Source organism: Mesoplodon densirostris, chromosome 19 (genome assembly GCF_025265405.1).
Source record: "Mesoplodon densirostris isolate mMesDen1 chromosome 19, mMesDen1 primary haplotype, whole genome shotgun sequence".
In the NCBI taxonomy this organism is placed as follows: domain Eukaryota; kingdom Metazoa; phylum Chordata; class Mammalia; order Artiodactyla; family Ziphiidae; genus Mesoplodon; species Mesoplodon densirostris.
Window position 1 is genome coordinate 48,020,289 of NC_082679.1, and position 23,523 is coordinate 48,043,811.

The following is a 23,523-nucleotide window of genomic DNA, read 5'->3' on the forward strand; positions in this document are numbered from 1 at the left end:
ACAGAGAAGGCGCTCAGTGACTGTTACTGGAATAAGCGGACGCAGGAGTACTCAAGCCCCACCCTCCGACCCGTTGGGCCCGGATAGCGGTCCCCACCGGTGCGCCTCGGAAAGCGAAGCGTCCTACCAGGCAGCCTCCGTGGGACCCATGCGCGGTGGCCGCTGGGAAGTGTAGTCGCGCGCCCGCCGCGGCTCGGCGGTTACGGGAGAAAAGCTCCGCATGCGCAGGCGCACTTCCGGCTCTACCCCGCCGCTGCGGCCATTGTCTGGCCCAGGTGCGGCGAAGGCCGCCCCTCGGACTTCAGAGTTGCAGAGGACTGAACCTGCACCGGGGGCTGGAGGAGCCGGCCCGAGCCCTGGGTGGGCCTGAGGTCTCGAAATTCGTAGTCCCCAGGAGGCGGTGATTCCGAGTGCGCGGGTTGGGGCGGCACCTCCCACGGGCTTTGCGCGTCTGCGTTCGGCCGCGCCCACCATCCTGCGGGTGGGACTGGGCGTGGCCGAAGGAGGGTGTCCAGGAGGCGGCGAGCCTTTAGTTTGGGGTAGGCAGGCCCAGGCAGGGCCCGCGCACCTCCCCACCGCTCTCCCCTGGAGAAGTGGCTGCGGGGCGGAGGCGGGCCGGGCCTGGCGGGGCACGGTGCGGTTGGCAGTTACAGCTGGCTGAGTGGGCCCTCTCCTGTCTCCCCAGACCCTGTCTAGGAGCCGGGCCCGGCGACGCAGGAATGGCCCCAAGGCCTCCGACAGCCAGGCCCCAGGTGAGCAGCCCGTTCCTACCCCGGGGCGTATTTGGAGTAGTCATTGTTCTCCGCTTGAGCGACCTTCCTTTCTGGCTTGCTTGCCCCCTCGGAGCCTCCTAGCCTTGCAAAACCAAGGTGTCCAGAGCTGGGGGGAAAGGGCTTCCCCAAAGGAGGGCTGCACTGTGGGGAGGAGGGGGACCAGGGCGGGGTGGTCTTGTGGGAGGAGTTAAGAGTGGATGTATTAGGAAGTGTCAGTGTTGAGAATCCTGAGGGCCAAGTCAATTCCTTGAACTCTGTCCATTAGGAATCTAGAGGGTCGGGTGACAGAATAGAAAACTGTAGAGGGGAAAGTGACTGTGAGTGAAGGAGAGAGGAGCCCTAGCTTCTGACACAGGGGTCATAGAGAGACCTTAAGGGACCAAAGAAGCCTTGTCTGGACTTGCCTAGGAAGAGGCTGGAGATGGGCTCTTCCCGGGCAAGGAGGAAAACAACAAGGGAGGGCGTGTCCCGTAGCTTTACATGTTTTTTTCTGCTTTAACAGAGGTATAATAATGCACATCCCCAGATGTCCGGCCTTCAACTTAATTAACATAACGCTGATTTGTGAACCCATTTATTCTTGTGAGACAGGAGGCATTTTCTAGAAGCATCACAACTCTGAGCTTACCCATTGATTTACAGACTCTTATCAGTGAAAATATAACAAAGTTCAGATGGTATTTTAATCCACACTCTCTTTACAATTAAGGAAAAATCACAGATTCTAGTTGCCAGGGTGTGAAACAAATCAGGTAAAAATACCAATGTTCTTTAAAAGCAGTCCACAGTAAATTAAACACAGCATGTAATGCCTTTATATTTTTTTACTTCTTGTTATATGTTTTTGTTTTACAGGGGTGAGCTTTAAGGAGTAAGACAAGTAACAGTACTAGAACAAAACAGTTATTTTGTTTGAGGAGAGCCAGAGCAAATCACTGTCATCAGCACCTTTCTGTATAAAGTGTTTCCTCAGTAGGTTTTGAGAATTCAGATGACTTAACTCACTTAACACCTCATGGGGGTGTTGATCATTTCTGCATGGTGGGGGTGGAGTTGCCTTTTGATGGTGAAAATGAATGTGTTCTGAGCAGTGAACTTTAGGGACCTCTTTTTTTTTTTTTTGCGGTACGCGGGCCTCTCACTGTTGTGGCCTCTCCCGTTGCGGAGCACAGGCTCCGGACGGGCAGGCTCAGCGGCCATGGCTCACGGGCCCAGCCGCTCCACGGCATGTAGGATCTTCCCGGACCGGGGCACGAACCTGTATCCCCTGCACCGGCAGGCGGACTCTCAACCACTGCGCCACCAGGGAAGCCCTAGGGACCTCTTTAAACTTCACTTTTAAAGCTGTGTTCCCTAAAGCACTCAGTTATATTCTCATGGAAATGGCCTGACTGTTCACTTGGGTTACCTAACTCAGGCTGCAGATGATGACTGGGGATGGAGGACAGGACAGAACAGAACACTGGCCCTACAAATGGGGCTTTTCAGGGAGAAATTTCCCTTTGTCAGTGGTTCCCCTTCTCTGAGCCTGGCCCTCAGAGGAATGCAAAAGATGAGCAGTTGAGTCATGTGACTACTTATCCAGGAAGTTAATTTAGTGGGGGAGGACAGCCTCATGCAGAAGTATAGCACCAGAAAGGTGGTGTCAAGTGTTGCTGCAGAGATCCAGGGACTGCTGTGAGTGCAGAAGGGAGAGGAAATTCTGCCTGTGGGAAGAGTCAGTGGAGATTTCACCTTTGAATAGGGGCAGGGTCTAAGCAGGTGAAAATGAAGGGGGTAGGGGTAGAGCTGATGGACTGTGGGTCAGGGGTTGGGAGGCAAGAAGATGAGGGGCCTATATCCGAAACCATTGTCCTGTGTGACAGTGGGTGTGGGCTGCAGGCACTGCATAGACGAGAATACAAGGGCGTTTGGACTTTTTTCTCTTTGGCCTTGGTAATCCATTCATTCATACATTCATTCAGCAGATAGTCATTGAACCCCTATGATGTGTTAAGACACTTCTCTGAGTGGTTGGTATACATTAGTGGACAAAATTTATAATGGTCTTTGCTCTCATGGAGCTTACATCTTAGAAGGAGGAGGCAAAAAATAAAGTAAGGAAATTGTATGATATCCTAGAAGGCATCAGTACCCTAGAAAAAGATAAAAGGTAGGGGCTTCCCTGGTGGCACAGTGGTTAAGAATCTGCCTGCCAATGCAGGGTACATGGGTTCGAGCCCTGGTCCAGGAAGATCCCACATGCCATGGAGCAACTAAGCCCATGAGCCACAACTACTGAGCCTGCGCTCTAGAGCCCGCGAGCCACAATTACTGAAGCCCACATACCCAGAGCCCGTGCTCCACAACAAGAGAAGCCACCGCAATGAGAAGCCCGCGCGCCGTAACGAAGAGTGGCCCCCACTCGCCGCAACTAGAGAAAGCCCGCGCACAGCAACGGAGACCCAACACAGCCAAAAATAAATAAAATAAAATAAATTTATTTTAAAAAAAGATAAAAGAGAAGGATAAGGGGGATTGAGTAGGGAACTGGGGCTTGTGGTAGGAGTGCTATTTATTTATTTATTTATTCATTCATTTATATCGGCTGCGTTGGGTCTTTGTGGCTGCGTGCAGGCTTTCTGTAGTTGTGGCGAGTGGGGGTTACTCTGTTGCGGTGCACAGGCTTCTCATTGCAGTGGCTTCTCTTGTTGCGGAGCATGGGCCCTAGGCACGCAGGCTTTCATAGTTGCGGCCTGTGGGCTCTAGGGTGCGTGGGCTTCAGTTGTTGCAGCACACGGGCTCAGTAATTGTGGCGCACGGGCTTTGTTGCTCCGCGGCATGTGGGATCTTCCTGGACCAGGGATCGAACCCATGTCCCCTGCATTGGCAGGCAAATTCTTAACCACTGGGCCACGAGGGAAGTCCAAGGAGTGCAATTTAAATAGGGTGGTTAGGGTAAGCCTTATCCTTATTGAGATGATACCATCTGAGCAGACTTGAAGGAAGTGTGGGAGTTAACAACATTCAGGTCTGGGGGAGAGTGTTCTGGGTAGAGGGAACAGTGGGATGTGTGTCTGGTGTGTTCAAGGAGCTGCAAGGAGGCTATTGTAGCTTGAGCCAATGTTTTTGAGCAGGGAACTGTACAGTTTAGTTTTAAAGATGGCTGTGAATGATGTGCAGGAGCAAGAGTTTAAAAGTTGGGACTCGTGTGGTTGAGGCCTTCTCCCAGGGCTTAGCTAACAAATAACTAAAGTGGTCCCACAGTGGGAGGGGAATGGGAGCAGAGATGGGCTGGGCGGAATACCCCCCAAAATCCTTGGGATCTATGGATTGTTAGTAACTACAGCTGTGTAAACACTATGCATTCTTTTTTTCGTTATATGTGTACTATGTTTTTAGCTAGGATTTTGAAAAGGCGTTTACCATTCTTTTTTTTTTTTTTTTTTTTTTTTTTTACCATTCTTAAAGTTGAAGCCACCAGAAAAGTAAGAAATGGGGAAAGTTTTTTAAGAAAAAGCTGCTTATGGAGACCAGGTTTCTTGGTATTCTATCTTGAAGGGGAGGAAATGCAGAGGGACCAGGCCCTGGTCACTACTGACTTCAGATCCCAAGAGAGCTCTGTGGTTCGGTCATCAGGATTGAACAGACCCAGCAAAAGCTGGCTCAGGTCACAAACTCAGACGAGATGCTCCAGGGAAACCAAGCCACTTGCTGAACCAGGTCAGGATGTTTGTAGCCAGGGATATTCAAGCTCCCTCCATACAGAGGTCCCCTTTCTTAACCTGTTGCTGAGCTGACTGGTGCTGGTCTTTAAGCTTCAGCTCAGACCCTCCTTCCCCTGGGTAAGGTCAAGTGCCTCTCTTATGCATTCCTGTAGCACCTATGTACACATGTCATAGTAGTGTCTCATGTCATATGGAGTGGTGTGCTTACCCATCCATCTCATATTGGGCTTTCTGCTTTTCTAGAGAAGGGCCACCTGACTCCTTTCATCCTTCGCTCCAAAGTACGCACACAGTAAGTGGGTGTCACATGAGCAAACGTTAATAACCACTTAACCCCAGGCAGTGATTTTATACTTTCTGCATTTTCTTCTCCTCACATAGCAAAAATGTCATTTTTCTAGTTGCAGTGATGCTAATTTTCTAATAAAGCAATTTCATGAAACAGTGTGACTTTCACTGAAGAGTTTTGTTTTTTTTTTAATAAATTTATTTAGTTATTTTGGCCGTGTTGGGTCTTTGTTGCTGCGCGTGGGCCTTCTCTAGTTGCAGCGAGCGGGGGCCACCCTTTGTTGCAGTGGGTGGCCTTCTCCTGGCAGTGGCTTCTCCTGTTGTAGAGCATGGGCTCCAGGCACATGGGCTTCAGAAGTTGTGGCATGCGAGCTCAGCAGTTGTGGCTCGTGGGCTCTAGAGCGCGGGCTTCAGTAGTTGTGGCATGTGGGCTCAGTAGTTGTGGCATGCGGGCTTATTTGCCCCATGGCATGTGGGATCTTAGTTCCCCAACCAGGGATCGAACCTGGGTCCCCTGCATTGGAAGGCAAATTCTTAACCTCTGGACCACCAGGGAAGTCCCCTCAATTCCAACATTTTAAATTTCATCTAATTTTTATGAGGATTTTTCTTTTGTTTTTTTAAATCACTTTTATGGCTGTATTATACTGCTTTGTATGATATACTAAAATTTATTTAACCGTTTCTCAGAGGACATTTAGGTTGCTTCTAAAGTTTCTGCTATTACAAATAATACTGGGATAAAATCCCATTGGTTATAATAGATAATTTAAAAAAATTTCTTTTTACGAGAGAGATCTTTGGCAGGTTTTGGTGGCATGCTCATCCTTAATTTGTAGAAACATTCAGATTGCTTTTCATCCTTTTCTGTCTTTTGAAAGAATTTACCTATAAAACATTTAGATCCAGGATTTTTATAAAGAGGATGACTTGGGAACAGTTTTCTCTGTTTCTTCCTCAATTATTTTCTCTCCTTTTTTGTGTCAACATTGGTGATTTAGGATTTAAAAATTATCCACTTCACTAAGATCTTTCACATTTCTTAATACACTGCTGGGTATTTTACTGGTTTATCCCCTTATTTTTATTTTATTATTTTTTTAAAAAATTATTTATTATTTATTTATTTATTTTTGGCTGTGTTGGGCCTTTGTTGCTGTGTGCAGGCTTTCTCTAGTTGTGGCGAGCGGGGGTTACTCTTCGTTGCGTTGCGCGGTCTTCTCATTGTGGTGGCTTCTCTTGTTGCCGAGCGCAGGCTCTAGGTGCACGGGCTTCAGTAGTTGTGGCGCATGGGCTTAAGTTGCTCTGCAGCATGTGGGATCTTCCCAAACCAGGGATCAAACCCGTGTCCCCTGCATTGGCAGGCGGATTCGTAACCACTGTGCCACCAGGGAAGTCCCTCCCCTTATTTTTAAATTGATTTATTTTTTTATTTCTTCTTGTAGTATATTTGTCAGAGGTTTTTTTGTTCATCCAGTATTTAAGAGGAGCCAGCTTTTAGATTTGGCTGTTAATGCCATTGTTTTGCCATTTGCCCCTACTATTTATAATCCAAGAATAGAATTCACTAATCTGTAATTTTTTTTTAATCCTCAAAATGACTCCTCATTTTCCTTTGGTAAGAGTTACCCAGACTCTATTCATTCACTCAGCAGACATTTTTAGAATGCCTGCTCTGTGCCGGGTGGTATTCTTAACCAGGGTCACACTTCAGAACCAGTCAGGAGAAGGTACCTGCTTCCTGTGGAGTGGCAGTAAGGCTTCAGTGAGAAAATTTAGTGAGGGGGTGCGTGGCCTGCGGTGAATGCTCAATAACTGTTAGTTGTTGCTTTTTTATAATGAATCATGTAAGGAGCTTTTAAATGTTGCCTGGTAGGGCCCTTCGTGCATGGCCAGTTTTTCCAAATTGCCCCTGTGATTGTGGAAAATTCCAACATGCTTAGTTTTGGAAATACTGAAATGAAAAGGAGTTTGAGAAATTGTTGAGGGAGAAAAACATGAAAATGTAGCTATAGTTCTGAAATTGAGATGTGGACCAAATTACTAAAGGTGGCAGGGATCTGGAAAAGCTTCAGAAGGGAAGGGACCATTGAACTGGTTCTAGAAGGATGACTTGGAATTTATCCTGTAGAGCTGAGGGAAGAAAGTACATGATGGTCAGAATAGGATGTACAAAGGCAAGGAAACATGGAAGAGAATGATGTAATCAGGGCAAAGAGTCCACTTGTCGGAAGCATGGGGTGTGTGGCAGCAGGCAGAATTTAAGAGAGAGATGATTCTGTCACCTAGAGAGAATAGCCTGAGGTGGAGATCTAGAACAACCTAGAATAGTGTCGTCCAAAACAAACATAAGCTACATGGATAATTTTAAATTTTCTAGTAGCCCACAATGTAGAAAGAAACAGGGGAAGTTAATTTTAGTAATGCAAACTATTTAACCTCATATAGCCAAAGTCTTATCATTTCTACATGAATAAATATTTTAAAATTATTAATGAGATGTTTTATATATTTTTTGGTACTAAGTCTTCGAAATCCAGTGTTTTACACTTAACTGCACGTCCTAATTTGGACTAGCCACATTACTAGTGCTCAGTATTCACATGTGGCAAGTGGCTACCATATTAGACAGCATAGATCTAGACCATTAGGCCATTGCCTGGCCCAATGGCATTGTTGGCAAGGGAGGATTTGAGCTGGGTTTGAAAGATGAAGGGAAGGGACTGAATGTAGGAGACATTTTTGAGGCTGTTGGTAATTCTACATCATAAAGGAGAAATGAAGAGTCAAGGGTAAGGTCCAGGTTTCCAGCTGGGATACTGTAGATGATGATGCCATTAGCGTCAGTAGGGCATCTGTGTATGTGTGTGAAGGCTAACAGTAATCATGTTACTTCTCTCTGTACGCACTTGTTAGGGATGCTCTTAACTCTCACCTTACCAAACTGTTATTGTCCAGTATCATAGAGCACCGAGTACTTGAGTGAAAATGCCACACTGTATCCCAGTAAATTTAATGTATTCTAATTGGTTAAAGTAACTTGGTCTTAGAGGGGGGTAGTTTTTATATTACTATAATTGTATATAACATAAAAATTAAATGTATTTAATAGTTATATTAAATATAAATAAAAATGTTATATGTAGTATAAATACAATATTTTAAAATATGTGATTTAAATAACTAGATTATTTTTACTCATTAGCTGCCAGGCTCTGGTTTTGTTTTTGTTTTTGTTTTTGTTTTTGCGCTATGCGGGCCTCTCACTGTTGTGGCCTCTCCCGTTGCGGAGCACAGGCTCCGGATGTGCAGGCTCAGTGGCCATGGCTCACGGGCCCAGCCGCTCTGCGGCATGTGGGATCTTCCTGGACCAGGGCACGAACCCGTGTCCCCTGCGTCAGCAGGCGGACTCTCATCCACTGCGCCACCAGGGAAGCCCCAGGCTCTGGTTTTGAGCTTTGCAAAGTTGCAAAACTTCAAAGTTTCCTGAGTTATAGTTTTAGGGGATTTCTCCTGCAGGGATGGTATATGCTAGAGTTGGAGGAGCGTGTCTTTTTATAGTTGGACGTGTCCTTTCTGGATGTACTCTTTCACCCTTCTGCTCTTAAAACTCTTATTTCTTCAGTTCAGGGAATCCATGTTATAGATGAGAAAATTGCATCTCCAGGAGGTCTGTGATTTGCCCAAGGATATTACACACTTAACTTCTTAACTTAGAATATGCTGTTTCCAGTTCTTTGCTTTGGGCTCCATCACATTTGGCCAAGGTCCTCTTTATGTCAGCATGAGGAAGGGGAACATTTAATACTTCTTGTTAATTTTTTTTTTTTTTTTTTTTTTTTTTTTTTTTTTTTTTTTTTTTTCTTTTTGCGGTATGTGGGCCTCTCACTGTTGTGGCCTCTCCCGCTGCGGAGCACAGGCTCCGGATGCGCAGGCCCAGCGGCCATGGCTCACGGGCCCAGCCGCTCCGCGGCACATGGGATTCTCCCAGACCGGGGCACGAACCCGCATCCCCTGCATCGGCAGGCGGACTCTCAACCACTTGCGCCACCAGGGAGGCCCCTTGTTAATTTTTAAAAGGTGTTGATTATGAGGTCCAGTTAAACCTGGAAGAAGGGTAAGCAGTGTTTAAAAGACATCACTGGGGGCTTCCCTGGTGGCACAGTGGTTGAGAGTCCGCCTGCCGATGCAGGGAACACGGGTTCGTGCCTCGGCCCGGGAGGATCCCACGTGCCGTGGAGCAGCTGGGCCCGTGAGCCATGGCTGCTGAGCCTGCAGGTCCGGAGCCTGTGCTCCGCAACGGGAGAGGCCACAGCGGTGAGAGGCCCGCGTACCGCAAAAAAAAAAAAAAAAAAGAAGTAAAAGACATCACTGGATCATTTTAATACAGTCTGAGGTGTGGCCTGCATTGGATGCCCTAAAGTTGATTTGATTCAGAGTGGCTAACTCACACCAAGAATCTCAGAGTACATTTTTTACCTATTTAATCTTGCAGACCACTGACTGTCCGTTATGTACCAAAATGGTTCTGGCCAGTGGAGATTCGAAGGCGCCTGAGACAAGGTCTTGACCCTCTAAAAGCACAGTGAACAATAGGTAACAGTTGCCATAAGGTAGTGTCTTACGAGCTGTGCTGAAGAGAGGCCTAGGGAGGGGAGCTGGGGGGGTGGTGGTTAGCCTAGACCTGGAGGTAGAAATGGAGCCCCTGAGGAGAGAACTTGACTGAGTCTTGGTGGGAGAGTGTTAGCAGGCAGAGGAGGGAAGGCCGAACATTTTGAAGCAGCACTTGCAGAAGAGAAGAGATCTTTTTTTTTCAAGGAGGTGTAAGTGTTCTGCACACTGAATCATGGTGTACAAGGGGAAGAGAAGCCAGAGCTGAGGCTGCAGAAGTAAGGTGAGGACTAGGTTGGAAGAGCGCAGAAGCTCACACTAAGGAGTCTAGTTTTTAATCTCAAGGAAAATTTATTAAATATTTATGGAGCACCCACTATGTGCCCGGCCTCTTGTAGCCAGTGGAGATTCAGCCATAAAGAAAATAGGTAATATTCCTTCTCTCCTGGAATTTACATTCTGCTGTGGGATGCAGACTGTAAACAAATAAAATATGACACGTCAGGTGTAAGGACTATGAAAAAGGAAAAGAACAGAGAGTGACAGTGCAAGGTTGGAGGGGGGCGCTGTTTTATATAGCGTGGTCAGGGACGTTGGCTCTGGTGAGGTGACATTTGAACAAAAAGCGGAAGGAAGTGAGTGGGGAGCCACATGCATATCTGCAGGAAGAGGCTTCCAAGTCAAGGAACAGGCAGAGTGAAGACCTCAAGGCAGAAGCATGTGTGGTACATTCCAGGAGTTGTAAGGAGGGCAGGGTGAGTAAAGGTAAGAGAGCAGTAGGTTGGGGATGAGGTTCAAGATGAAGTCGGAGATAGTGGGGGTCCAGATTGTGAAGGGCTGTGTAGCTACCATAGAGACCTTGGCTTTTACTTGGGATGCCATTGGAGGCTTTTAAGCAGAGGAATAACTTGCTCTGAAAGGTTTTAACAAGATGAGTCTAGTAGTTATATGGAAAACAGACTTGGGAGGGGTGGGGCATGAGTGGAAAAGGAGAGACAAGGTAGGAGATAGTAGCAGTGGTCCAGGTAAGAGGTGATGGTGATATGGACTAGGGTGAGGGCAGTAAGAATAGGGAAAAGTGGGAAGAAATTAAAGGTTTGTATGCATGATCAAATTTGTTTTAGAGAAGTGACTCTGATAGTACACAGGAAAGAGTTGGTGGGACCGTGAGTAGTAGAACAGAAGTTAGTTGTCCTGCCAGGGCGAGAAATGAGTTGCCTTGACTAGACATTTGTTTACCGGTCAGCACATTCTTTAACATTAGTTCAACCTATTTGGGGAAGCAGAATAAAGTCAGGACGCCATGTGTTAAATACGGGGAACCAGTGAAGCAAAGGAATCCAGGTTGGCTGCCAACTCTGTGTTCCTAAACCAAAGGGGCTGTAAGTTTAGAGGACAGAGTAGGAGTGGAAAGGTGTTATTTCTCACAGCCTAACTTAAAATGTCTGCCTTAGTCCAAACCTTTTCTCTGCTAGCCATCTGCATCCCAAATCCAGCCTCCCTTCTCTAACTTCTCAGTCCCTGGACTGGATTCCCACTCTTTTTTCTCCCATCCTCATGGTACTTACGTCTTAAGGCCCAGTGCATAGCCTACCTTGAAGCTTCTCTCCTGTACCCAGTTTTCCCTGCCCAGAACGCTGGTAGCACCCACTTTACTATGTATTGTCTCATATCGTGCTCTAATAACACATTTTAAAATAAACTGAAACCTATTCAAGGACTGCAGTGTTTTTCTTTTGCATTTTTATTCTGCCATGGTGCATATGGTAAAGCCAGGCACCTAGTGTCTTTTTATCTAGTGTCTTTTTTTTTTAGCATCTAGTATCATCTTACCTGGCACAGTCAGATCCTTGACCTCTGTCAGAAAAATCTGCCACGTTTCAACCCTTCTCTGTTCTTGTGGGGACACAGCCGCAGTGTTGAGCAGAAATGTGATACAGAGGAGCCACTGTTGTGTATGGATGCAGTCATGCACCTCACTCAGTAGGAGATGGGGCCACTCTCCTTTTCTCTAAAATTCAGATCTCAGCCATCTCCTTAAGGTTCAACTCAGGAAACAGATTATTTAGTGTTGGGTCAGGTACTTGCTAGACATTGGTATTCTAGAGTTTAAAAAAAAGGAAAAGTAGAGTCCCTGCTCTCATGATGCTCACCATCTAACTAGGAAAACAAGCATTAAGTAGATTATTAGGTCTATTTCAATTGTGGATGCGCAAAGTGACTTAAAGCACATGATATGGGGATTGACCCTCCATTGGGGGATCAGAAAACCTCACTGAAGATCTGCTAACCTACACCCGAAGTGTGGAATTAGCAAGGGAAAGATGGATGGGAGGGTGGGGAGAGAATTATATCTTCCAGGAAACAGAAGTCCAACTCAGCTATAACTAAGCACATGGGAGGAGGGCATGGAATAAGGTAGAAACCTTCATGTAACTTTCCCTCACTGCTCCAGCGAACTCATGGCTCTGCTTTCAGTGTCTTTTCATGCTGATTGTCTTTACATACTTTATTATGTACTTCTTGAGGTAGAAATCTAACCAGGACCAAAGGAGACATTTCAAGCTGGGCATAGTGACAGGTGTCCCATGGCTTAACAAGGCCTAGTGAGGCAAGACAGAAATCAACCTGTGAGCATCAGAACTGACTATTCAGAGGCATGAGGGTCCTCAGCCAGTTTCAGTGGGTGGTGAGGAAGAAGTGATTGGAGTGGAGTAAAGCACGAAAAAATCTTTGACCTAGAAATTCCAATTCTAGCTAGCTAGCCTACAGGAATTCTAATATATTTGCACAAAGAGTATGTATTGCAGTAATTGTAATAGCAAAATATTGGAACTAATCCAAATATCTAATAATAAGAACTGGTCCATTTATTCACTCACCAAGTTTTTCTAAGCATCCGCTATGTGCTGGGCATCGGTCTAGGCACTGGAGGTCATATAGCTGTGAATAAGATAGGTAAAGTCCTTATTCTCACGGGACTTGCAACTGGGGAGACAGAAAAACTAACAAATCTCAGATAACGATTAGAAGTACAAGTGTCCTTTTTCATCTGAATCTATTTGGTTCCTGAGTTCAGGTGGCAGGAATTCGGACAGTGAGCGATACCTGTTTTAGGAGAAAAATTAAGCATGGTAATATGATGCATAGTAAATTAGAGGGAGGTGCTAAGACACCTTTTCTGAGGCCGCCATGCTAGACCTGAGACCTAAACATGGTTTAGGTTGACTGGTTGTCAACCATGTTGTGATCCCAAGGCCCAGAGTGGGAACAGACTTGATATATTCAGGGCAAGGTCAGCATGGCCAGAGCCCAGTGAGTGAGGGGGGAGTTTGAATCTTGTTCCTAATACAGTGGGGTGCTATGGGTTTTAGGCAATGGGTGTCATATGGTACAGCTATACTCTGGGGTGCTATGAAGCAATTCAAAGAAATAAGGTGAAATTATACATAGCACTAAGGAAAGACTTCCAAGATACATAGCTAAATGTGGAAAGCAGGATGTAGAACAATTTATATGATATTTCACAAAGCAAGACTGTGTGTGTGTATGGTGTGTGTGTGTGTGTGTGTGTGAAACATGGAAAGGGACTGTTAAGTGTATACACCAAATTGTTAACAATGGTTATTTGCAGGGAGTTTGTGGGATTGGTGATGGGGGTGAAGGAGGGCTGTCACTTTTTATTCCCTGCTGTATTGGGGTTTTGTACCAAAGGAAGCACATGGGCAGTGAGGAATTGGTGATTGTATAGGAAAAGCTTGGCTTTGAAGGGAACAAGAAGAAAACTAAGTAGGCTTACAGGATTGCGGGACACATTGCCCCTCATGACTTTCCTGCCTGCCGTATTAGATTCTCTATAAAATTGTGTAACAACTAGTATATTTAACCCAACATTGCCCCCTCAGGATATCACACGTGTGATCACCATTTGTGATATACCCTACAGTAGGTTCCCAGTTTTGCCATGGGAACATTTGTGGGGTTGATCCCTACTTGAGCAGGAATGTGTTCCTACAGGAATTGGTGACATTTAAAGATGTGGCTGTGAACTTCACCCAGGAAGAATGGCACCACATGGATCCCGCTCAGAGGCGCTTGTACAGGGATGTGATGCTGGAGAACTATAGCCACTTGGTTTCTCTTGGTAAGGACCACATCTCATTGTCTATGTATTGGTGGGTCTTTCCCTTCTCAGTTGCTAAGGTTGTGGGACTCATAGTTTGGGTGACTGTGAGCAGAGTGTACAGGGTTAGAGCTTGTTCATCTTGCTGGGACCCAGCTTTATGGGTTTCTGAGCCTACTCTTTAGGTAAAAGGTCTTTCTTTTGCAGAACTGGAAATAGGCCATTTGATTGCATGACTCCTCAGTTGCACCATTTTTTCCCTTCAGAGTTCCTGAGGATCAAGGCCTAGTATTGACTTATAGAGGGTTCTTTGTCTACTTGCACAAACAACCAAATCTTGTGTATTTACCCATGAGCAGGATATCAAGTTTCCAAGCCAGAGGTGATCTTCAAATTGGAGCAAGGAGAAGAGCCATGGATAGCAGAGGGAGAAATCCAAAGACCTTTCTGTCCAGGTAAATGAGGGAGAATCAAGCATGTAGGACAATGGCACAGCTGAGGGAGAGGGCAGCACCTTCAGATTGCTGCCTTGGGAGTGCCTAGACCTGTAGAAGAGGTTGGGCTGTCTCCTGGATGACACCTCTATATGTCTCCCTTCTCCATTAGGGTGTCTTGCTGCTGGTAGGTCTTGGAAGAAAAGGTACCTCTTTTTCCATTCTGAAAGTAGCCATTTGTCCTACACTCAGAATACCATCTCTCCCTATCCTATATCCCTACTTGTGGATTATTTTCTCCTCTGGTGTCCTCAGTCCCCCTTCATTATTCAGAGATCTGTTTTCTTACTCATTCAGACATTAATTGAACTTCCATGTCTCCTCCTTGTTTTTTCTTGCTGCTTTCACTGTCGGATGTCCCAGACTTGTAGGAAATACCCATAACCTTGATCCTCCCTCCCTCCAGACTTCTTTCCCTGACTGCACTCCTGTACCACCTCTCTGGCGAGCATCACCATCCTCCTTCTGTCCTGCACTCCTGTCCATTTGATTCATTTCCTCCCTCCACAGTTCCTGGAGTATCATCCTCTCCTGGTTTCCCCACTCATTCAATGCTTCTTGGCTTTGGGTCTTTGGCTTTTCTTGCTTTTCCCTCTTAGTGAATCTACCTTAAGGAGCCTGCCTTCTGGCTTCCTCTCCTTTCTTTCTATATTACCTCCCTATAAAAGGGTGCCTGCTTTCTGGTAGTTGCAGCTCTTTATTGTGTGCTGTAGACTCAGAATCATCCTTACTTGTACCCTGGTCACTTTTATTTTCTTCTCACAGGACCCCTCCACTTGTAAGTCCCACAACATTCTTTTTTCTTTTTTCTTCACAACATTCTTAATAGAGGTGTAAAATCTAAATTAATCATCTTGCATCTCCAGTCAGCACATTTTGCTACATTGCCCATTATCCATTTCTCCCCTTGCCCATTAGAAATTACCAGGATTCCAGTCCCTCAGGCCAGACACCATAGTCAGTGTAGTCTTTTTCTTTCAACCCAAGTTATTTTCCTCCTTTGAGAAGTATCTTAGGTTTTCCTCCCTTTTAACTTGGACTGGTGACATCCTAAACCAAACCCCAGACTTAGATTATTATAATTCCCAGTTGAAATTGCTCACTCAATCTTATCTTTTTGTAATCCATACTGGATTTTTTAAATCATAATTTTATTGAGATATAATTCACATACCATAAAACTCACCCTTTTAAAGTGTACATTTCAGTGGTTGTTTTGGATATGTACAGAGTTGTGCAGCCATCACCGCTATCTAAGCAGCACATGTTCAACACCCCAATAAGAAATGTTATACCCATTAGCAGTCACTTTCCATTCCCCATACCCCCCAGCTCCTGGCAACCATTAATCTACTTTTTATCTCTATGGATTTGCCTATTCTGGATATCTTCTATATATGGAATCATAATATGTAGCCCTTTGTGACTGGCTTCTTTCACTTAGCATAATGTTTCAAGGTTCATTCATGTTGTAGCATGTATCAGAACTTCATTCCTTTGTATTGCTGAGTAATATTTTATTGTATGGATATATCACATTTTGTTTATCTATTCATCACTTCATGGACCATATTGGATTTTAATGCTTTATCTTCCTAAACCAGCCACCCCTGAAAGAACTTTGCTATTACTCCCTGTACCTCATTATAGGAAGCAGAAACTCCCTTGATTTAAAGGTCCCCATCATCGCTTCCAGTATTATCTTTCTATTCCTGCTAAAAAAAGCTCCACCTAGGTTGAACTTTTTCTTGATGTTCTCTGTAAGTAGCATATAGTTTCCCTCATTAGATAATACTTTGTGCCTATCCAAAACCATCTATTCTTTAAGTTCAAGGTCTGTCTAATCCATAAAACTTAATATATGCTAATATATTTATTTGTTTCTTCCCTGATCACAAATATCATTTATATCATCTCTACCACACAAATTCAGATTTAATATGTGCCATCTGATGGGTTTCTTCATAAGTCGTCAAAAGATTGAGTCTTGTTTTTATTCTTAGATTTTTAAGCTCCTGGAGAGTCTATTTATTATATTTCTAAATATTTTCTATTTGTATTGCAGAGCATATAGAAGGCAGTCAGAAAATTACTTGATTGATTGTTATGGAATCTTGCTGGGAGAGAACTTTCTCATTCATTCATTTCAACAAACATTTCTTGAATGTCCCACTGACAAGGATTCTAAAAGGAATACAAAGCATTCTCTGTCCTCAGAAATTTAGAATTGAGTCTTGTTCCAGGGTAAGGGATTTGGGAGTTTAGGGCTCCTTAGTTACTGGGTGGGGGGGGGTTCCCCTCCTAATATTTTATTATGCAAATTTTCAAACATTTGAGAAGTTGAAAAAGTTATACAGTGAACACCATATACCTACCACCATGGTGCTATAGTTGTTAACATGTTGTTATATTTGCTTTATCACATATCTCTTCGTCTGTCTGTCTATTAATCTGTCTTACCTTTGATGCATTTCCTAGTGAGTTGCAGACATGAGTACATTTCACCCCTACATGCTTCAGCATGTATATCATTGACCAGAGTTCAATATTTGTTCATAGTTCTTTTTTTTTTTTTAGAAAATATTATATACAGTGAAATATATACCTCTTTTATATGTACCATCCATTTGATTTTGACAAGTGCATTCTCCCATCCAACCCAAACTTCTGTTGATATGGAACATCTCCATCATTCCAGAAACCTCCCTCCCCTTAGTTTTTAAAAGGTTACCATTCTTAGAACCTGGACATTCATTAATTTTCTGCTATTAGTATTCTGAGGTTAAACAGAGGTTTAGAGATCAGTTCTTAAAGCAGATTAAAATAAATTGTTTTTGGTTAAGAGAGGTGATTAATGTAGAATCAGAACTCAAAGAGACTAAAACCACAGCTCCGTGTGTAAGGGCAAGGATGATTTGCCTCCTGAAATATTACTTTTTTTTTCTCTTTGGGAAGTATAGCCCTTGATCTCGAGTTATGTCAAAGAATCATTTCAGTTAGATCACTGGCTGCAGATTTTCTCTGCAGGGTTTGAAGATCTGAAGCCTCAGAGGTGACTTTAAAGAAATTATGAAATGAATATATTAGGAAGATAGATTCCGTGGCAGTTTGTAAAATGGACGGGAGGCGTGGATAGCAGATAAGACTCTGCAAGACGGACCATGATCCTATTCCATTTGTATCTGTGCCTAACTCTTTCTTGCTCACCTGTTCCCCACTCCCTAACAAGCCCTCCTACATGGGCTTCCTCATTCTGGACTTATTCTTCTCTCTGGATCTGCAGTCTGCATTGTCACCTCTCTCCACTCTTCCTTCCTCCATTTTGGGTCTTCTCCTGTAGCTACAGGACTAATTTCAAAAGAGAGTAATGTATAACTTATATCTCTTTCACTTCCTCATTCTTGTAGCAGTTTGTTTTAACAGGAGGGAATAGGGGACTTTTGCACTTTGGATTTCTTTCAGACTGGAGGACCAGGCCTGAAGCCAAATCTTCAAATCTGCAGCAGAGCATATCTGAAGTATCCCTTAGCACAGATGATCCCTCATGTGCCACGTTAGAAGACACTTGGGATGTTAATGGCCAGTTAGATAGGCACAAGGAAAACTGGAAGAGACATTTGGGGCCAGATGCATCCACCCAGAAGAAAATAATCACACCAGAGGAAGCTTGTGAGCAAAATAAATTTGTTGAAAATTCTAGATTGAACACAGACCTGGTTACACAACTGAACATTCCTCCAAGGTCTAATGAATGTGATACACTTGGGAGCAATTTGGGACATAATTCAGACTTACTCAGTCAGAATAATATCCTTGCAAAAAAGAAACCTTATAAATGTAATAAATGTAGAAAAGCCTTTATTCATAGGTCATCACTGACTAAACATGAGAAAACTCATAAAGGAGATGGAACTTTCCCCAACGGTACAGATCAGGGAATTTATCCTGGAAAGAAACACCATGAATGTACTGACTGTGGGAAAACCTTCCTCTGGAAGACACAACTTACTGAGCATCAGAGAATTCACACTGGGGAGAAACCTTTTGAATGTAATGTGTGTGGGAAGGCCTTCAGGCATAGCTCATCCCTTGGTCAGCATGAGAATGCTCATACTGGAGAGAAACCCTATCAGTGTAGTCTCTGTGGGAAAGCCTTCCAGCGCAGCTCCTCCCTTGTTCAACACCAGAGAATTCACACTGGAGAGAAACCATATCGATGTAATTTGTGTGGTAGGTCGTTTAGGCATGGCACATCCCTCACTCAGCATGAGGTGACACATAGTGGAGAGAAACCCTTCCAATGTAAGGAATGTGGGAAAGCCTTTAGTCGATGTTCTTCCCTTGTCCAGCATGAGAGGACTCACACAGGAGAGAAACCTTTTGAATGTAGCATATGTGGGAGGGCTTTTGGTCAGAGCCCATCCCTTTATAAACACATGAGGATTCATAAGAGAGGCAAACCTTACCAAAGCAATAACTACAGCATAGATTTCAAGAGCTCATCTCTTATTCAAGATGAAAACACTCTCACTGAAGTGAAATCCTATCATTGCAATGACTGTGGGGAAGACTTCAGTCACATTACAGACTTCTCCGACCATCAAAGGATCCACACTGGAGAAAACCCCTATGGTTGTGAGCAGGCCTTTAGTCAACAATCTATTTCTCATCCTGGCGAGAAACCCTATCAATGTAATGTATGTGGGAAAGCTTTCAAAAGGAGTACGAGTTTCATAGAGCATCACAGAATTCATACTGGAGAAAAACCCTATGAATGTAATGAATGTGGAGAAGCCTTCAGTCGACGCTCATCACTGACTCAACATGAGAGAACCCACACTGGAGAGAAACCCTATGAATGTATCGACTGTGGTAAAGCCTTCAGTCAGAGTTCATCCCTCATTCAGCATGAGAGAACTCATACTGGAGAAAAACCCTATGAATGTAATGAATGTGGGCGAGCTTTCCGAAAGAAAACTAATCTGCATGATCATCAGAGAATCCATACTGGAGAAAAACCCTATGCTTGTAAGGAATGTGGGAAAAACTTCAGTCGAAGCTCAGCTCTTACTAAACATCAGAGAATTCATACACGAAATAAACTCTAGGAACCTTGACATGAGGGAATGTGCCAAAAGCTTTAGCTAAAATATTGTTCTTATTCAGTATCAGAGGATTCTTACTGGAGAGAAAGCTTGAGAATGTAGTGAATTGTATGTGTGTATGTGTGCACATTGTGTGTGGAGAAAGCTCTGTGCTAGTAGACAGTGTTTTTTTAATAAAAGCCACATTCTCTGGGACTTCCCTGGTGGTCCAGTGGTTATAAGAATCCATGCTTCCAACTGCAGGGGGCACAGGTTCGATCCCTGGTCGGCAAAGATCCTGCATGCCATGTGGCGCAGCCAAAAAAGAGAAAAAAAAAAAAACAGGAAAAAACTAAACAAAAGCCGCATTCTCAGATCTGATTACAGAGGTATAAAAACAACTACAAACATCTTATATAACCTGTTAGAAATGGTATGCCTATATACTGGACTTTGTAAATCTTTTTGAATATATGTTTGCAGGAGATCACCAACTTTCAACAATTTAACTTGTAACTCTGTTTACAGCCTTTTTAAAAAATAAATAAAACTCACATGGTAGTGACCAAAATTCATTTTTAAATTGCTTGACAGCTGCATTCAACTGCAGCTCTTATGTTAAATTTACCATGGAAACCAGTTTCACCTCCAGGAATTCACCATTCAAAGAATTAGATCAGCTGGTCCAACTACTTCATTGTACAGATGAAGAAACTGAAAGCCAAAGATGTGAAGTGGTTGCACAGCATGATACAGTTTATAGCGGCAAAGCTGGGTGGAAAATGCAGGTCTCCTGGATCTTCAGCCCCATGGTCTTGCCACTGAAAAGATATTTTGGAATTCAGGGCTTTAAAATAAGTTTTAAAATAAATCAGATGCACAAATAATTTAATGAGCACTCAGGAGTTGAATACTTTGGGAATTCATAAAAGCATAAGAGGCAGCAAGACATATGCAAATTTGTCACACACTTATTTAAAGCAGCTTGTTGGAAGCTTATAAACCAAAATGTTAACAGAAATTGTAAATAGTTGAACTACTAATGACTTTTTTCCTTTTCCCAAGTATCATACTTCAGCTAAGGTATGTCAGTTTCATAGAATTATTAAGTCTTCCTACTGTGCTTTTCGTGATCTTCCCATGAAAAAGCACTGCCCCAAGCTTCCTGTATTGATTTGATCAATGGGAAAACAACACAGAACTCAGAGAAAAAAATTTCCCCAAATTGGGCTTCCCTCGTGGCATAGTGGTTGAGAGTCCGCCTGCCGATGCAGGGACACGGGTTCGTGCCCCGGTCCAAGAAGATCCCACATGCCACAGAGCGGCTGGGCCTGTGAGCCATGGCCACTGAGCCTGTGCGTCTGGAGCCTGTGCTCCGCAACGGGAGAGGCCACAACAGTGAGAGGCCCGTGTACCGCAAAAAAAAAAAAAAAGTTCCTCAAATTAATTTTACTGTAGAGAAGTATAAATCAGATTATCCATTGCCATAAAATTTGCCTTTAAATCAGTTTAGGGAATCAGCATGTAATGGGTCATTTTGTGTGCCAAGGAAATTTTCACCATTAAAAAATTAACTTTTATGGCTCTGTGGTGCTTTTCCATCAGTAAAGCTTCAATAGCCCACTCTAATCCTTAATATCCCCTAAAGCCTCCCATGGCCTATTCTAAAGGAATTTCCAGAATGTCTGTTCATTGACACCAGTAGTGCAGATAAATTTGGAAGCAACTGTAGAAATTGACCCCTTTCATGAAAGAGCCTCTGTTCCCCCCAAGATAAGCAAAATTTCCTGCCCTAATGATGAATCCTGGGGAGGAGTGATATGGGGTGGTGTTGATGGTGAACCTTTCCTACTGGCTTTGCATGTCAGGTGGCAGTATCCGTCATTTTTGTCTCATCCTGGACAACATGAGGCAGCTCCCAAACATCCTTCGTAATTCTCTGCAGGAAAAATGCGCCTGGGGCCTGAAATGTGGGAAGTCCAGCCCAGTGAGTCTGTCATATGTGGAGCAAGATGGGATGCTCTATAGCAGATCTGCCCTTCCAAGACTTTAACCATTCAAAAATACCTTGTTTATGATGTTCCACGCTTAGCATACACCACAATGCCAAGACCGTACCTGTGTTGTCTGATACATAGTTTGACAATGGGCAGTTCTACTCGGAACCTCCTCTACTGATTGGCTAGGATGCCTATCAGGAACTCCTTTTTCTGTTGATTGGGGATCCCCATAGTGGACTGTTTGCAAGAATGGCATGAATTGTAACCAGTTGAGTGCTACGCAGCTGTTGTGGAAGTTTATAAAGACTTAGTTCCAGAAGACCCAAAGGAGACCACTGGTTTGTGTGTGCAGCCTGGCCTAGATCCAACCAGTCTCTGGATCTCAGCATATCATCATTGGCAGGGAGGGCGCCCAGGATGTATGTATGGCTGATTGAGCAGAGGATTCTCTAGTCCCAGCAACCACGCACCATGCACTTAATGAACACCCAGCTTCTAGGCCATATAAAATACATCCTTGTAACATCGTTGTATTATTTCAATAAATAGCCTTCTTAGTTGAATGGGAGTCAGTTTGTCTTTTTCCATTTTCAGAACTTGGCTAAGATTAAAGAGTGGTGCATCAAGGAAGAGGGATTAACTGCTAAACTCATCACAGCCAGGTGAGTTAATAGCATTTATTGATTGCTTACTACTTGAAAGACATTGTGTTAAGTATTTTATAGCCATCATTTCATTTAATCCTTATAGGTCCCCTAATAGGTCTTGTGGTGTCTTGTCTTTACCCAGCTTTTCCCCCACTCTTCCTCTTGTAACAATCCCTGCTGTACTGACCACAGGAACACAAGTCAGGACATCCTGGGGCTCAATGATAGTTCCAGGAACAACTGAGCCAATCAGAGTCCTTTGACAGAATTTTTTCAAAATAGACTTAGCAAGGATACTTTAATTTGAGGTTGCTAGGCTGGTAAGGTGAAGGCCTAAAGTTGCCTGGAGCCTGATTCCTTACCAGAGCCGGGGGGTCTGTTGTAGCAGGAGAGGATGCAGCCGCCAATATGGTGTTCTCATTTCTCATTCCTGAGGTCCTTGGACTGGGCTCAATTTCTGAAGCTCTTCTGGGATTCAGTGGGCTCCCCACTATCAGTTGAATGAGTCCCCCTTTGTTATATTTATGTTGCTTGCATTAAAGAAACTTAATGCATGTATTATATCTTTGTTTTATAGTGGGGAGAAAAACCCAGAGAGGTAAAGTACTGCCCATGGCAGATTCAGACTTGGAACCCAGAACTGCCTGGCTGCAAAGGCAGAGCTCTTAACCTCTAAATTTCATGTCTCCAGAGCCGTGTTATGTTCAAAGAGATGCATGTAACACAGTGTCGTTTGGGGGTGAATGGATGAAGGGATATGGTGATAGGTTAGACAGGAGACCAAGTGGAAGCAAAATGATGAAGGGCCTTGGAGTGTTTTTCTTGACTGTTTCAGTAAATTAAATCCCCCAGATTCACCCACACCCTCACACTTTAATATATCAGTTATTTGCATTTGCCTAGACTGTAGATAAAATCTTGTCTCATACTTAAATAAAAAACTTTCTTATAAATATTTTTCATGTTGCTACACAGTCTCATGATCCCATTAACAAACTCCCTGCTGTTGCAATAATATTTGGATAGTTTGGGGCATTGGTTTTATAATAATGACATTGAATACTTTCACCTTTTTAAGCACCCTCTTTTTTTTTTTTTTTTTTTTTTTTTTGCGGTATGCGGACCTCTCACTGTTGTGGCCTCTCCCGTTGCGGAGCACAGGCTCTGGACACACAGGCTCAGCGGCCATGGCTCACGGGCCCAGCCGCTCCGCGGCATGTGGGATCTTCCCAGACCGGGGCACGAACCCGTGTCCCCTGCATTGGCAGGCGGACTCTCAACCACTGCGCCACCAGGGAAGCCCCCCACTTTTTTTTTCTATAGAATTTTTTCTTAAAATATCCAGAGTGAGATAAATATCCAAAATGGGATTACTGGGTCAGCATGTATAGGTAAGTATAACCAGGTGTGAGATTCATGCAAGAATAGACTAGTTATAATAGTGCAGCTTCAAAATTGCAAAAGGGAAACAAGAGAAAACCAGTCTCCCACTCCTGGTGCCCAGGTGTGTGTGGGGAAGGGCCCCAGGGCAGGCACTATGTCTGCCAGAGCATCTAGCACTTCTCTGTGCCAGCATGGATGATAAAACAATTCTGCAGTTATTAGGCATATTGATGCTGGTGATGCTTGGTTCTTTATAGCTGCAGTGGGCTTTTATACATACTGAACTAGTTAATTCCTATCTGTTAAAAATGCAAATGTCACATCAGGGAAGGTTTTAATGACTGCCTGGCTAAATTGGTCTCCTTTTAAATTTTCATGGATTATTGTTAATGTCCTTCACCTTACCACAATTT

The 23,523-nt window shown here is 44.0% G+C and overlaps 1 protein-coding gene across 9 annotated transcripts in view; it reads left to right on the forward strand.

Moving 5' to 3' along the window:
* Window positions 1–240: 240 nt before the first annotated feature.
* ZFP90 (ZFP90 zinc finger protein) overlaps window positions 241–23,523 on the forward strand; it is a 42,567-nt gene continuing 19,284 nt past the window's right edge. Inside the window, exons 1-5 of one of the 9 annotated variants that reach the window (XM_060083201.1) lie at window positions 241–410; window positions 686–752; window positions 13,397–13,523; window positions 13,862–13,957; window positions 17,459–19,651. In XM_060083201.1, the coding sequence (XP_059939184.1) occupies window positions 720–752; window positions 13,397–13,523; window positions 13,862–13,957; window positions 17,459–19,104 (1,902 nt within the window). In that variant the 5' untranslated portion in view covers window positions 241–410; window positions 686–719 and the 3' untranslated portion in view covers window positions 19,105–19,651. The other 8 variants (XM_060083200.1, XM_060083202.1, XR_009530567.1 and 5 more) reach the window with 8 other exon arrangements.